Here is an 11,540-nt window from a genome sequence, read left to right on the forward strand (position 1 = left end):
TAAGTCTCAACAAACTCCATCTGTCTCATTGCCTACTAACCTTTTTTTTCTCTCATTCCTTAATCCATCAGGAATCATTCACACCAGCTTTACCAACCACCTCAATGCTATTTATAAAACAAAACCAGAAAACTTGGAATGAAAAAACTTAAATATGGCATGTAAGGTTGTCAGATTGTTCCTCTTGATCAATCTCCTGCTGCAAATACCAGAAACAAGTGCAATAGTCCCTGCGATCATAGTGTTTGGGGATTCCACAGTGGATCCAGGGAACAACAACCAGATATCTACAGTCCTGAAGAGCAACTTCGCGCCATATGGCCGGGATTTCCTTGGTGGCAAGCCAACAGGACGTTTTTCCAATGGTAGGATTGCGACAGACTTCATTTCTGAAGCCTTTGGGATCAAGCCAGACATACCTGCCTATCTGGATCCCAATTATGACATAAAAGATTTCGCTACGGGGGTTTCCTTTGCTTCAGCTGGAACTGGTTATGACAATGCTACTTCCGATGTGCTAGTAAGTCTAGCTATGGCTTGGTGATAGTTACCGTCTTCAGGCAGTGAGTTTGTACATTAACTTGCATCAGGTTTCCCATGAATTTTGTTGAATTCCCAAGTTGATTTGTTGCTATTGTTTTGCCTTTTACATGAAAAGATAAAAGATTTAAGTTTCTACAAGTTCTTTGCTTTTACATTCTCTAAGTCCTAGTTCTAACCACCTCGACTAAGTTATCAGTTACTAGCTCTTTTCTCCATTTTCCTTGAACTTGCAGTCTGTCATACCTTTCTGGAAGGAAATGGAGTACTACAAAGAATTTCAGAGCAAGCTAAGAGGCTATCTAGGCGATGACATAGCTAATCATCATTTGAGAGAATCACTGCACCTGATAAGCATAGGAACTAATGACTTCCTAGAGAACTACTACATTTTTCCAACCAGATCTTCGAAGTATTCTGTTGATGAGTATCAGAATTTTCTGATACAAATCGCCAGCAATTTCATCAGAGAGCTTTACAACCTGGGAGCTCGGAAGATAGCAATCGGTGGTCTTCCTCCGATGGGATGTTTACCCTTGGAAAGAACAACGAATATCTTCTTTGGAAGTGAATGTATCGAGGAGTTTAACAATGTTGCTGTAGATTTCAATAAAAAGTTGCAGGGTAGAGTCATGGGGCTGAAACAGGAGCTCAGTGGTGTCCAACTCGTGCAGACGAACGCCTATGATAAGCTCTTAGAAATGATTCAGAATCCAAGTCAATTTGGTAAGTTTCTTAGCCACAGATAACAATTCTTGAACTTTCTGCACAAAATGGGCCATGGAACACATGGAAGGAAAGTATGAAAATAGCGAGCATGCTTACATATAATATGAAACCAGACAGCAACTAGGAATTTTCAGGCTCCCTTTCGAACATTTTGGTCAAAGCAGGCATACAAAAGGACTATGTGCAAGTATGCAATTATACTGAAGCACTAATGGACAGTCATAACACCATTCAAACAAGCCTTCTCAAGCCTACTGTATGTGCGTGTGTGTTTAAACCTGCATGCGTGTTTTAACATATTTTCTCTTACAAGGTAATTTTTCTGATGAAATTTTGTACAAATTTTTACAGGATTTGAAAATGCAGAAACAGCATGCTGTGGGACCGGATTGTTCGAGATGAGTTACCTGTGTGATAAAATGAACCCGTTTACATGTTCAGATGCCAATAACTATATATTCTGGGACTCCTTCCACCCAACAGAGAAAACAAATGCTATTTTAGCTGATCATGTGGTCAAAAACGCCCTAGCCGAGTTTCGATAATTACTGAAAGGAGAAGCAAGAAGCACTGCTTCATTGTTGTCGAAGACATTGTATTATTTCAGTTATTATTATTGCCATTTCAAGTGCATTCCATGTAGAAAAATATATAAAGAAAAAGAAGTAAAACAGACAAAAGCATATTAAACAAGTTATTTATCATTAAGAACCAGTTTAAGCTTTATACCAAAGTAAGATTATCTTAAACCTCAATAGAAACTGATTGAAATATCTTGAAAGACATTCTGTTGTGATCTAAAAGGTTCAACAGGATAGAAATTATTGCAGCCAGAAGAGCAAAACCATGATTCAAAAATTGCTTCCACGAGATTTTGTTTATCAAAATGGAAACCAGATACAGAAAGAAACAACATTAACAATAAAATTGTTGTACATTGCAAACTAAGATCCTTTACAGAAAAGGTTTCGCAGAGGGAGGAAAAGCCTAAATTTGAATAACAAGTTTACTCCAAACCATCACATATGCTGATATACAAAAATTCATCAATTAAATTAACACAACATAAAGCCGCTAGAGATCTTCGGGATACAAGTGAGGTAGACACTCTGCGGAGCCTAATCTCGAATCCTGTGGCTCACTTTGGCTCTTTGGGGAAATGGAGTTTGATAAGTGCAGGTAGCTCAGCCAGCTCAACTCGAGGCTTGCCCAATAAGATACTCCTCAACTTTTCATCGCAATTGACAATATTCTTGTTGTTTGGATCCTAATCAAGAAAAACTGGCATCCTGAGAGATCTTCAAGTAAATGTGCACCAAGACTACACACTTCAAAATCAATCTATGAATATAGAAATGTGAGCAAAGAAAACAATCCAAATGACTTTTTCCAAAATCAGAGGTAACGTCAGATATTACATACTTTTGGAGCTCAGTGCCAAATTGCCAGCCTCAATAAACATAAATAAGAAAGTCTTAATAAAAAATAAATTCATTCAATAATCTTTAGAGCAAGTCATGGTCATAACAGCAGTGGCCACAATATCCCTCTTTATTAGCATCAAACTTTCTTCTTATCAAACAAATGATCTAAGACATGAAAAACATTCCCTAGTGGCATAATGGATACAAAATGTAGATAATACAAAAGAGGAGAGATCATTGTCTTCATGAACATACATCTCCTCAAATGCCAGTAAAACATAATCATTCATCAGAAAAATGAGATCCAAAAGCCACATGTTCACATCAAAAACACCATATGAATGATAAATATGCATAAGACCAACTCTAATATCATAATTACAAATTTGAAGACCCAACCATGAATCAGTAAACCATGAAACTTTTCCAATAATCTACATGCCACATTAAGAAGTACAAATAATTTTTTTTAAAAAGTGTTGGGTTAAGTAAAGCATCTCAGTAATTCATTTACAAACATTTGATTAAGAAAGTAAGAATCTTTTGCTGAATAGCAAGGTGCAAAATGAAGCCAGAGAGATAAGAATACCTGAAGATTGTTCTGTTTAATATAAGACCAAACACGCATGAAGCAACCCAAACGTGAAATCTGAGACTGACCCACAAATTCTCTAACTGTGGAAGGAAGATTTACAAGGTCAATCAAATTAGCAAGCTTCTTGGGGTTATCTGTAATTGCCTTCTTCAGTCTCTGGGGCAGCATTTTTTCAACTTTCTTCTCTGTTTTCCTCTGTATAAATCCAAAAACCATAAAATCAAATAACTAACAGAAAAAGAACTCAACTTTCAACACCCAATATCACTTAGTAAAGATTTATATCATCAATTACTAAGAACAATAGCAGAAACACAAAGTTCTGGGAAATTTTCTCAAACAGTTGGCACGTTCTTGATTTTCCATCTAAATTTTTTTTTCTTATTTCATTGGTAGTTTTCAATTACTGAAAAATAACAGAGTTGAATTACAAGGGAGCTCGTTTACCTGGAAAGAGATGGGGATGGCGGGAAAGTTCAGGGCCAAAATGGTAAATAGAAGCAACTCCGGGTACCGAACTTTTACCAGTCGAGGGAGGAAGAGAGTGGGAAGAGAAAATTTGACTGAACCGGAGTTGTAAAGGGACTGCTCCTTTCAAAACGGCAAGGGAATAGGAGTGAAACGACGATGGAAATAGAAAATTGCTTAATATTTGTAATCCTAATTTGTCTTCCATTTTTTTAAATTTAGAAAAAAAAAGTACTAATTAAAAGAAAGAAACAAGAGAAATGTGAAAATAATTTTTTTATTCCAATGACGATCGACAATAAAAACTAATTAAAAGTCATGTAAATAATAGATCAATTGATTTATTTGGTCAATTTTGAATTTTAAAAATATTTTTGAACCGAACCGATAAAAAAATTAAATTAACATTTTATATATTTTTTAATATATATAATATAATATAATATATATTATTTTTAAATTTATAAAAGATATATATTTTTAGTATTAATTTTTGTTTCATATTTTAGAATTATTAATAAAGTTTATAAATTTTAATATTGTAATTTGTACAAAAATATAAAATTTTGATTTTTTTAATTTAAAATCGAACTATTTCGATATTTGGTCAATTTAATTTTTTTATATTTAGTAGGTTTTAATTAATTTTTTAAAAATATTTTATTTATTTGATTTTTAAATATGACGTATCAAACTTACATTACCGACCAATCACCTACTCCTAATTATCATTGAGATTAATGGTCATTCTAAAGTAATACACTAACAATTGGTTTGAAGTAATATTCCAAACAGTTTGGCTGAGATCATGTAGGGTACAGGTGACAATAACTATGATTCCGACATTGATTCCTAGGAACCAATGTCATAAAATATTACATATCCGAACAGTTGAGGAAATTCCATTACTGGTTTCATTGAAACTTCATGCTCTGAAAATTGATTAATGAAAGAAAATTCATCTACTTATAAAGAGGATCATTAGGGTCATTGGCTGCAATCTAAACCAATCAAAGAGGATCATCAGGGTCATTGGCTGCAATCTAAGCCAATCAAAACCTCTTTCTCTACATGGGGTCTAGGCTTTCCTGTCTGAGAAGTAAACATGGCAGCATGCAAGAGAGCCGAAGCATCATCAACAGGTCGGGCAAAGGGAAGAAATCTCTGCCAGAGAGTGATGTTATTACCCCGACAGGGATTGCAGAAGAAGAAACCCAAGCTAGGTATGCAAGGAAGGCTTTGTTTTGCCTCAAGAATCTGATAGAGAGGTCTGCTTGTAAGCTGAAGAGAAACTTTCTAGCAAACCCTAGCAGCAGCAGCAGTAAGAAGAAGAAGTCTGATCTGAAAAGGGCATGCTGTGCTTGTATTTCTTCAGAGAAAAGGACTCCATTGACAAATGGTTTGTTCAAAGTGAAATCGTTCTTGTTGAAGGGAGGAGGAGATGGTGGAAGCAAAGGCAACAATGGTGGTAAGAATGGAAAGGGAGCTAATGATAAGAAGAAACAGAAGTAAATAGAGATTTAAGCAGCAATGTCCTAATCGAATAAACATTTCTTGATTCAAAAATTCAAGAAATTACAATCATGTTATATTCTAATATATCATGAATTCATGATAGATAACCAGAGTACAATACTAGAATATATACTTAAGCACCACGAGCCAACATCTCCCAGAATTCCTCCTCAGACTTCTGCTTTTCAAGCCTCCAGGCTTCCTTGCTCCGGTTGATGAACTCCTCAGCCCTTGCATCCACTCCTAACAATGGCAGATGAGACAATGTAAAGCAGTCAGAAGTAGTCTCCATCATCCAACTTTCCAACCCTTCTTCTTCTTCTTCATCATCATCATCATAAAAATGATCAAACAACTCAACCTCGGGCATGCTGTTTCTAGTCTCCTCCAGCAGTTTCTGGTTATGGCTAGGCGGCCGAGGATGGTGGTGGTGACGACGGTGATGGTCATGATGAAAGGAAGAAACAACAATGGCTGTCACAAGCCTACGACTGGCTTTCCTCAAGGTTGATGCCAAACGCTTCCACAGCTTCTTCTTCTTCTTCATGTCATTGACAATGGAATACATGGCTTCTACAGGGTTTTGCAATGGAGATCTGGCAATGGTTCTTGGTTTCGAAATGTGTCCAAACCCTACATTTTAACATGTTCATTTCTCTGTGCTATAAAAGGGAACATCTTGGAAGATCATTTTCCTCTCTATTTTTTCTCTTGGGTTAGACGAAATTTTCTGCCATGAAAATTAGAAACTTCCTATTTTACTTACTTAAATCTCATTCATTTTTTAATTTTCTGATATCCAAAATCCTTGCCATTTTTACAGTCAAATATCGAGGACATATGGGATTTCGATGGGTAAGGTATCCATTTTTTTAAAATATTCAAACCGAAACTCCATTATTTGATACAGTATCTCAACCATATTTATACCCGATTATATTTTTAATTGTTTTCCAAACCCGTATCTGAATATCGTAAACACTATCCGTTCAATACCCCAAACCATGACGATTAATAGATTTACTACTTGAAGGTTATCTTAATATTACTTAATCGGATCAGGTAATATTGGATACCTGATTACAAAGTATCAATTGATATCCATAAATACACTACAAGAAATTTGATCTTCAACTATATTTTTTTTCAATAATGCTGTTAAAAATCCTTTTATCCGCACTCGTTTTATCTTTAACAGTATTTTTATAGATCCAACTATATCATATAAATTCTTATAGCATTTTGAATAAAACATTTTCGTAGATGTTGCATACATTAACAACGATTACATTTTATTTATTAGGATTAAAGTTGAAGAAAAGTATTAACTAAAAATTTATTTTAGGGAACATAATCTTTTATTTAATACACTGTTTTAACACATTTAAGAAAAATCAATGCATTTAAACCTAGAAATCTTTCTAAAAAAATCTTTTAAATGTGAAGTTAATTTTCGATTTAGAGAGAGACAAATAGTTTCCATTTACTCAAATGATTTGATGCTCCAATAGTAATTGATTTCTCTTCCTTGCATCACAAGAAGGAAAATGGAATACCTGTTGGAGAAAGAAAAATATGCCAAACTTCACAAAATTTTGCTTGGAGAAGAAGAAACTATAGAAAAATCGGATTGATATAACCATGGTATCATCTAAATCCGAATGAACTCTCTGGTAAACATGGAAGAACTACTCTAGGAGCTATTACAAATGATCTACAAACAAGTTTGACACAATATTGTTCAAGTAGAATTCAGATTTTTGTTTGATTGAATTGAACAGCTCTCTACAACCCAGTTTTATGATCATCATGTTCCATACACTTACGCAATTTAATTAGTCTCTGGCTGTTAATCGTAAGGATTCCTGAATGTCTTCAACAGCTCTGGGATATCATAACCCAGCATGTCATCAACAGCTTGAATCATTTTAGGCTTTAGCTTCTCGAATTTGTCGAAGTTGTAACCACTCAAAACCTCCCTAAAATGTTCTACATTTGGAAAGTCCCCTGGAGGTAGGTGATGATCTCTTTGAACCTGTATAACAAATAGGTAAGCATGGTAAAAGAATTAGTGTTCAATAAGCACGGATGCATGTGTACACACAAAGAGAAGAGAGAGAGAGGATACTTTTCCAAATTCATCGGCCAAATTATCGATTAGTCTCTGTTGAGTCTTCGCTTTTCCCATCATAGTAGGCATTTCCTTTCTAAGATGACCAATAATATGAGCATGTATCTTGGCAGCTCTAGCACGTTTAACAAACTCATTTATCTGCAGGTAAACAATGGATTAAGACTTCTAAAGAAAGAAACTCGCGTCTTCAAAAAGAAAGAAAGGTTTTATATGTCCTTAATACATTAATACCTATTCCTACTAAAGAAGACATGTGTACTAAGCTGCAGAGAATTTTCACGTCTCACATATAAGAATTCTTTTTTTTTAAACTAAGGAAGAATATTAAAATGAACTTACTCGACGATCACAAGCTTTTTTTGGAATATCTTTCAAGTCAGCAAGAAGGTCTTCTTGTTCTTTTTCGAACAACTCTTTCCCAATTGGACCTGTGGCAGCTTCGTTTACAGGTTTGTCATTGAACGAACTGCCAAAGACAAGATATCAACATCAAAATTTAAGAGCAAGATGCAGCTTAGTTTGATGTACTAATTCAGAAAATTAAGGAACAGAATTACATTTTATGCAGCAAGTATAAAACAATATTCAAATAAATGCACCAAGAAATGTTGGGACAAATTCATTTAATTCTTTAAGGTTGGCAAAGAGAAAGAGCCTACCCGATATATACGCGCACAACCTCAGGGGTATTAAGGACTTTCCCAAGTGACCACATTAAGGCTCCATAAACCCTCATCAACTACAATTAAAGGAAAAGAAAAGCAAATTATCAAATGTTTCATCTAAGAAAGACTGGTAATTAAGAATCATGGCCGCCATAATGCTTACTTGTTGAGTATCAACTTGGTCTGCCTTGTTCAAAACCACACGAATCTTGTCATCATGACCACGCAAAGAATAAATTACACGCTTGAACTCATCACTTACATCTAGCTTGTGAGGATCAAACAAAAGAAGAATGAGATCACATTTTGCAGCAAACCATGATGTTACACCTGTAAAATCATAGGCTCGTTGTGTTCGTTGTTTTTCTCCTGATAACACTCCAGGAGTATCTACAAATGTTATGTGCTCCAACAGCTAGAGCATGAAAAGAATAAATTAGATTCTATATACGCAAAACCCTCAAATTAATGATCACAGCCAATTAGAATTTGAACAATTATCTCACAGGATGTGGCATTTGAGAACACTCAAACTTTGACAAAAATGCAGTTCCGAAGGTAGTGAGACCACTGAATGGCATGTCCGCTTGGACAGCAATAGTGTTCCCTGGAACACTTCTTTCATCAGTTCCCGACTGCATAAAGGAAAGAGAGTACAAGATGCATGAGATCAAAACAAATTAAATCCCATGATTACAACTAACATCAAATGATCCCTTACAAGCAGAGGTGTATAGACAAATTAACAGAAAATTAAGATTCGATTTCCATCATTGATGTTAAATCCGCTAAGTGATGGAAAGCGATTCATATGCACTACACCAATGACATTATCACAGAACACAAATTCTAAAGTACCATAACAACAACAAATCTGTCAGTCGTTGGTTCAGGTCCAATGTGAGCTCCTGAAAATGATGATTAAAAATAATAATAAGTAAAAAGGGAATAAAACCTTTTAAGTCAATAGGTTTGGTGGGAGGAGGGAGGAGAGAAAGAGAGGATCACTTGCCTGGATAACTACTTTTAAGCAAATGTTTAATGAAGGTTGTTTTCCCAGTAGAATATTGACCCAAAAGCATGACCATTGGTTTGGCATCAAAATCACTATTTGTCTGCAATAAACAAAAATCAGTATCAGCTGAGTAGCTTGTTAAATACAACTTTAGCACATATCAATGATAATTAAAACTGAATTCAGAGAAATTAAAAATCTACACTCACCAACAATGGGGATACAAAATCATTAAAACGATATGTAACTTCTAAAGGCTTCAACTTTTGAATGTACAGTCTCTTTAAGCCATCTATGATTGAAGTCACAGAGGACATAGATATCTGTTATACACAGAAAAAGATTAGTTAACCATTCTAAGGATGCAGATAAGTAAAAAACATTATTAATTAAAGGAATTGGAGACATAATAGCATCATTAAAGCCACAAAATACCAATAAATTCACAAGTCCTCTTGTTTTGGAAGAAAAATGAAAGCATCAAATATGCATTTGATATAAATAAAGAAATTATTTATAGCACTACACCAAGATGACAAAAAAGGTTGGGAGGGGGGAACAAGTGCATTAGGAGCAAAGAAGCTAAATTACACAATGACAACACAAACCTTCTTTGATGATTTTGAAGAAAACCATTGAGCGGCAGGTGATGATTGCATTGGAGAACTACCTGCACTGCCCCCAACTAGTGATTATATGGTATAAAATCAGAGTAATAACCATAAGCGGTAACAATGAGAAATTCATACCATTGGCATTGCTAGCAGGACTAGTTGACTTTGAAGAGTGTTTCTTCTTCTGAATAAATCAAGCAAGATAGTAAGAATTTTCATGATGCTAAGTATATGGAGCATAAACCTTAAGAAAGTAAAAGAAGCCATCATACCATGATTAATGCATCCAAACCTTCCATTACAGGAGGTTTCGCATTCTCAAAGTCAACTGCCATACATCAGCATATCTTAACATTAGTTTCTAGTTGACGATAAAAGATTATAAATGTAGAGGAAAAACAACCACAAAACAGTCTTCTAAATAAACATTCAAAGCATGCAATGAAGAAATAAGGCCAAGCTAAATCACCATACCATCACCATTCAGGAGATCATGTGATATTTCATGACCATCTTGTGCCAGAGAAACCAGCTAAACATTAAAAGAAACAGCAGGTCAGATTTGAAGAAAACCAATTAATAATAACCAGAATGCAAGAAGAGCACAACTTCAAACCTGCATAGCAAAGACAAATTCTTTGAAACCAAGATATCCCTGTCTCTTAGAATCCGCGATCGCCCACACCTTTGAGGAATCAAAACCAAAAAAAGACAAACCATTCAACACAAAAACCGATAACTGAAGCGAAATCACTAAGAGAAAGACAGAAATGAGCATAGCAACAGCAACAGCAACAAAACTCCAAATCCATGACATGAAGGCTCGTTATGTTAATGGAAAATCAAACTTTATTGATTTAATTATGAAAATAAATAAATTATCAATTATTTACTCCTCGAGTTGAAGCCTAGCAGCAAGCATGATTAGTTAAAAAATTCCGCTTTTTCTACTTGATTCGAATTCAATTGCACTAGGCATCCACATCTCCCTACAATTTTTCATAATTAAGCAGTAATTAAATAAATAAATAAATAACAAAATTGAAATGACGAAAATAAAAGTAGATTAACCTGCTTAAGATCTTGTCGCGATAAATTTGACATACCGAAGAACTTTATTGCATCAGTTCCGGTAATGCGGCCATCATTATCTACCAAAAAAATTCAAATAAATTAAATAAAATAAACAAAAGCGATTAAAAATTTTAAAAATGAAAAACGTACCTGAATCAACAAAGCTAAACCACTCTTGATAAATCTGCTGGTGTTCTTTAGAGCATGAACCGATCCGACCGGCTCCGATCTCCATTGCTGACTAGAAAACTATCAATCTGGTCGGCTTTTGTTAATCTTCACTTTAAAAACCTTCCGAAAAAAGGAAAAAAAAACGTTTCCCAAACAGTGAAAAAGAAAACGCGAGCAAATAATCCGAAAAAGAAAAAACACTGCCGTGTTCTGTGCGTGTGTTTTTCTTGGGGAAAGGGCGTCGTTAACACCGACGAAAAAGGAGAGCGAAATACGTCGTCGTTTCGGCTTCGAGTTTTCAGTTTTAACGGTGAGGTTTTTTAACGGTTTTTTGAAAGTTTTGCGAAAACGACGACGTCGTGCAGTTTTTAAATACCGCTTTCCCTAGAGGCGCGCGCCAAGGTAAAAAGGAAGAGTTAAAATGGAAAAAGAAGAGGGGTAAATTCCTAATTACTAGGGGTAAATAGTAAAAAATATTGGTCAACTATAGATGAAAATTATGGCAGTAACTGTGATTTGGATATATTAATTTTCTTTCTTTTTTGTTTTTACTGGTGTGAAATGCATGGTGGGATATTGATGGGATTTTTTTTATT

General features: G+C 34.9%; 3 protein-coding genes across 3 annotated transcripts; 1 reads left to right on the plus strand and 2 right to left on the minus strand.

Moving 5' to 3' along the window:
* LOC18593427 (GDSL esterase/lipase At4g26790) lies at positions 1-1,983 on the plus strand. The gene is made up of 3 exons (XM_007020645.2): positions 1-520; positions 777-1,266; positions 1,621-1,983. Exons 1-3 carry the CDS (start codon positions 155-157, stop codon positions 1,812-1,814), a joined length of 1,050 nt encoding a protein of 349 aa, XP_007020707.1. The 5' UTR covers positions 1-154; the 3' UTR covers positions 1,815-1,983.
* On the minus strand, positions 2,099-3,882 carry LOC18593428 (upstream activation factor subunit UAF30). Its single transcript, XM_007020646.2, has 3 exons — positions 3,736-3,882; positions 3,283-3,483; positions 2,099-2,536 (listed from the first exon to the last, which is right to left on the minus strand). The coding sequence occupies exons 2-3, from the start codon at positions 3,454-3,456 to the stop codon at positions 2,408-2,410; spliced, it is 303 nt and encodes a 100-aa protein (XP_007020708.1). The 5' UTR covers positions 3,457-3,483; positions 3,736-3,882; the 3' UTR covers positions 2,099-2,407.
* LOC18593431 (EH domain-containing protein 1) lies at positions 6,884-11,236 on the minus strand. The gene is made up of 16 exons (XM_018124729.1): positions 10,924-11,236; positions 10,771-10,850; positions 10,316-10,384; positions 10,174-10,231; positions 9,972-10,027; positions 9,835-9,883; positions 9,694-9,755; positions 9,295-9,408; positions 9,083-9,185; positions 8,929-8,978; positions 8,577-8,705; positions 8,234-8,485; positions 8,065-8,144; positions 7,745-7,871; positions 7,400-7,543; positions 6,884-7,306 (listed from the first exon to the last, which is right to left on the minus strand). The coding sequence occupies exons 1-16, from the start codon at positions 11,006-11,008 to the stop codon at positions 7,121-7,123; spliced, it is 1,644 nt and encodes a 547-aa protein (XP_017980218.1). The 5' UTR covers positions 11,009-11,236; the 3' UTR covers positions 6,884-7,120.

This window comes from Theobroma cacao, chromosome 7 (assembly GCF_000208745.1).
Source record: "Theobroma cacao cultivar B97-61/B2 chromosome 7, Criollo_cocoa_genome_V2, whole genome shotgun sequence".
In the NCBI taxonomy this organism is placed as follows: domain Eukaryota; kingdom Viridiplantae; phylum Streptophyta; class Magnoliopsida; order Malvales; family Malvaceae; genus Theobroma; species Theobroma cacao.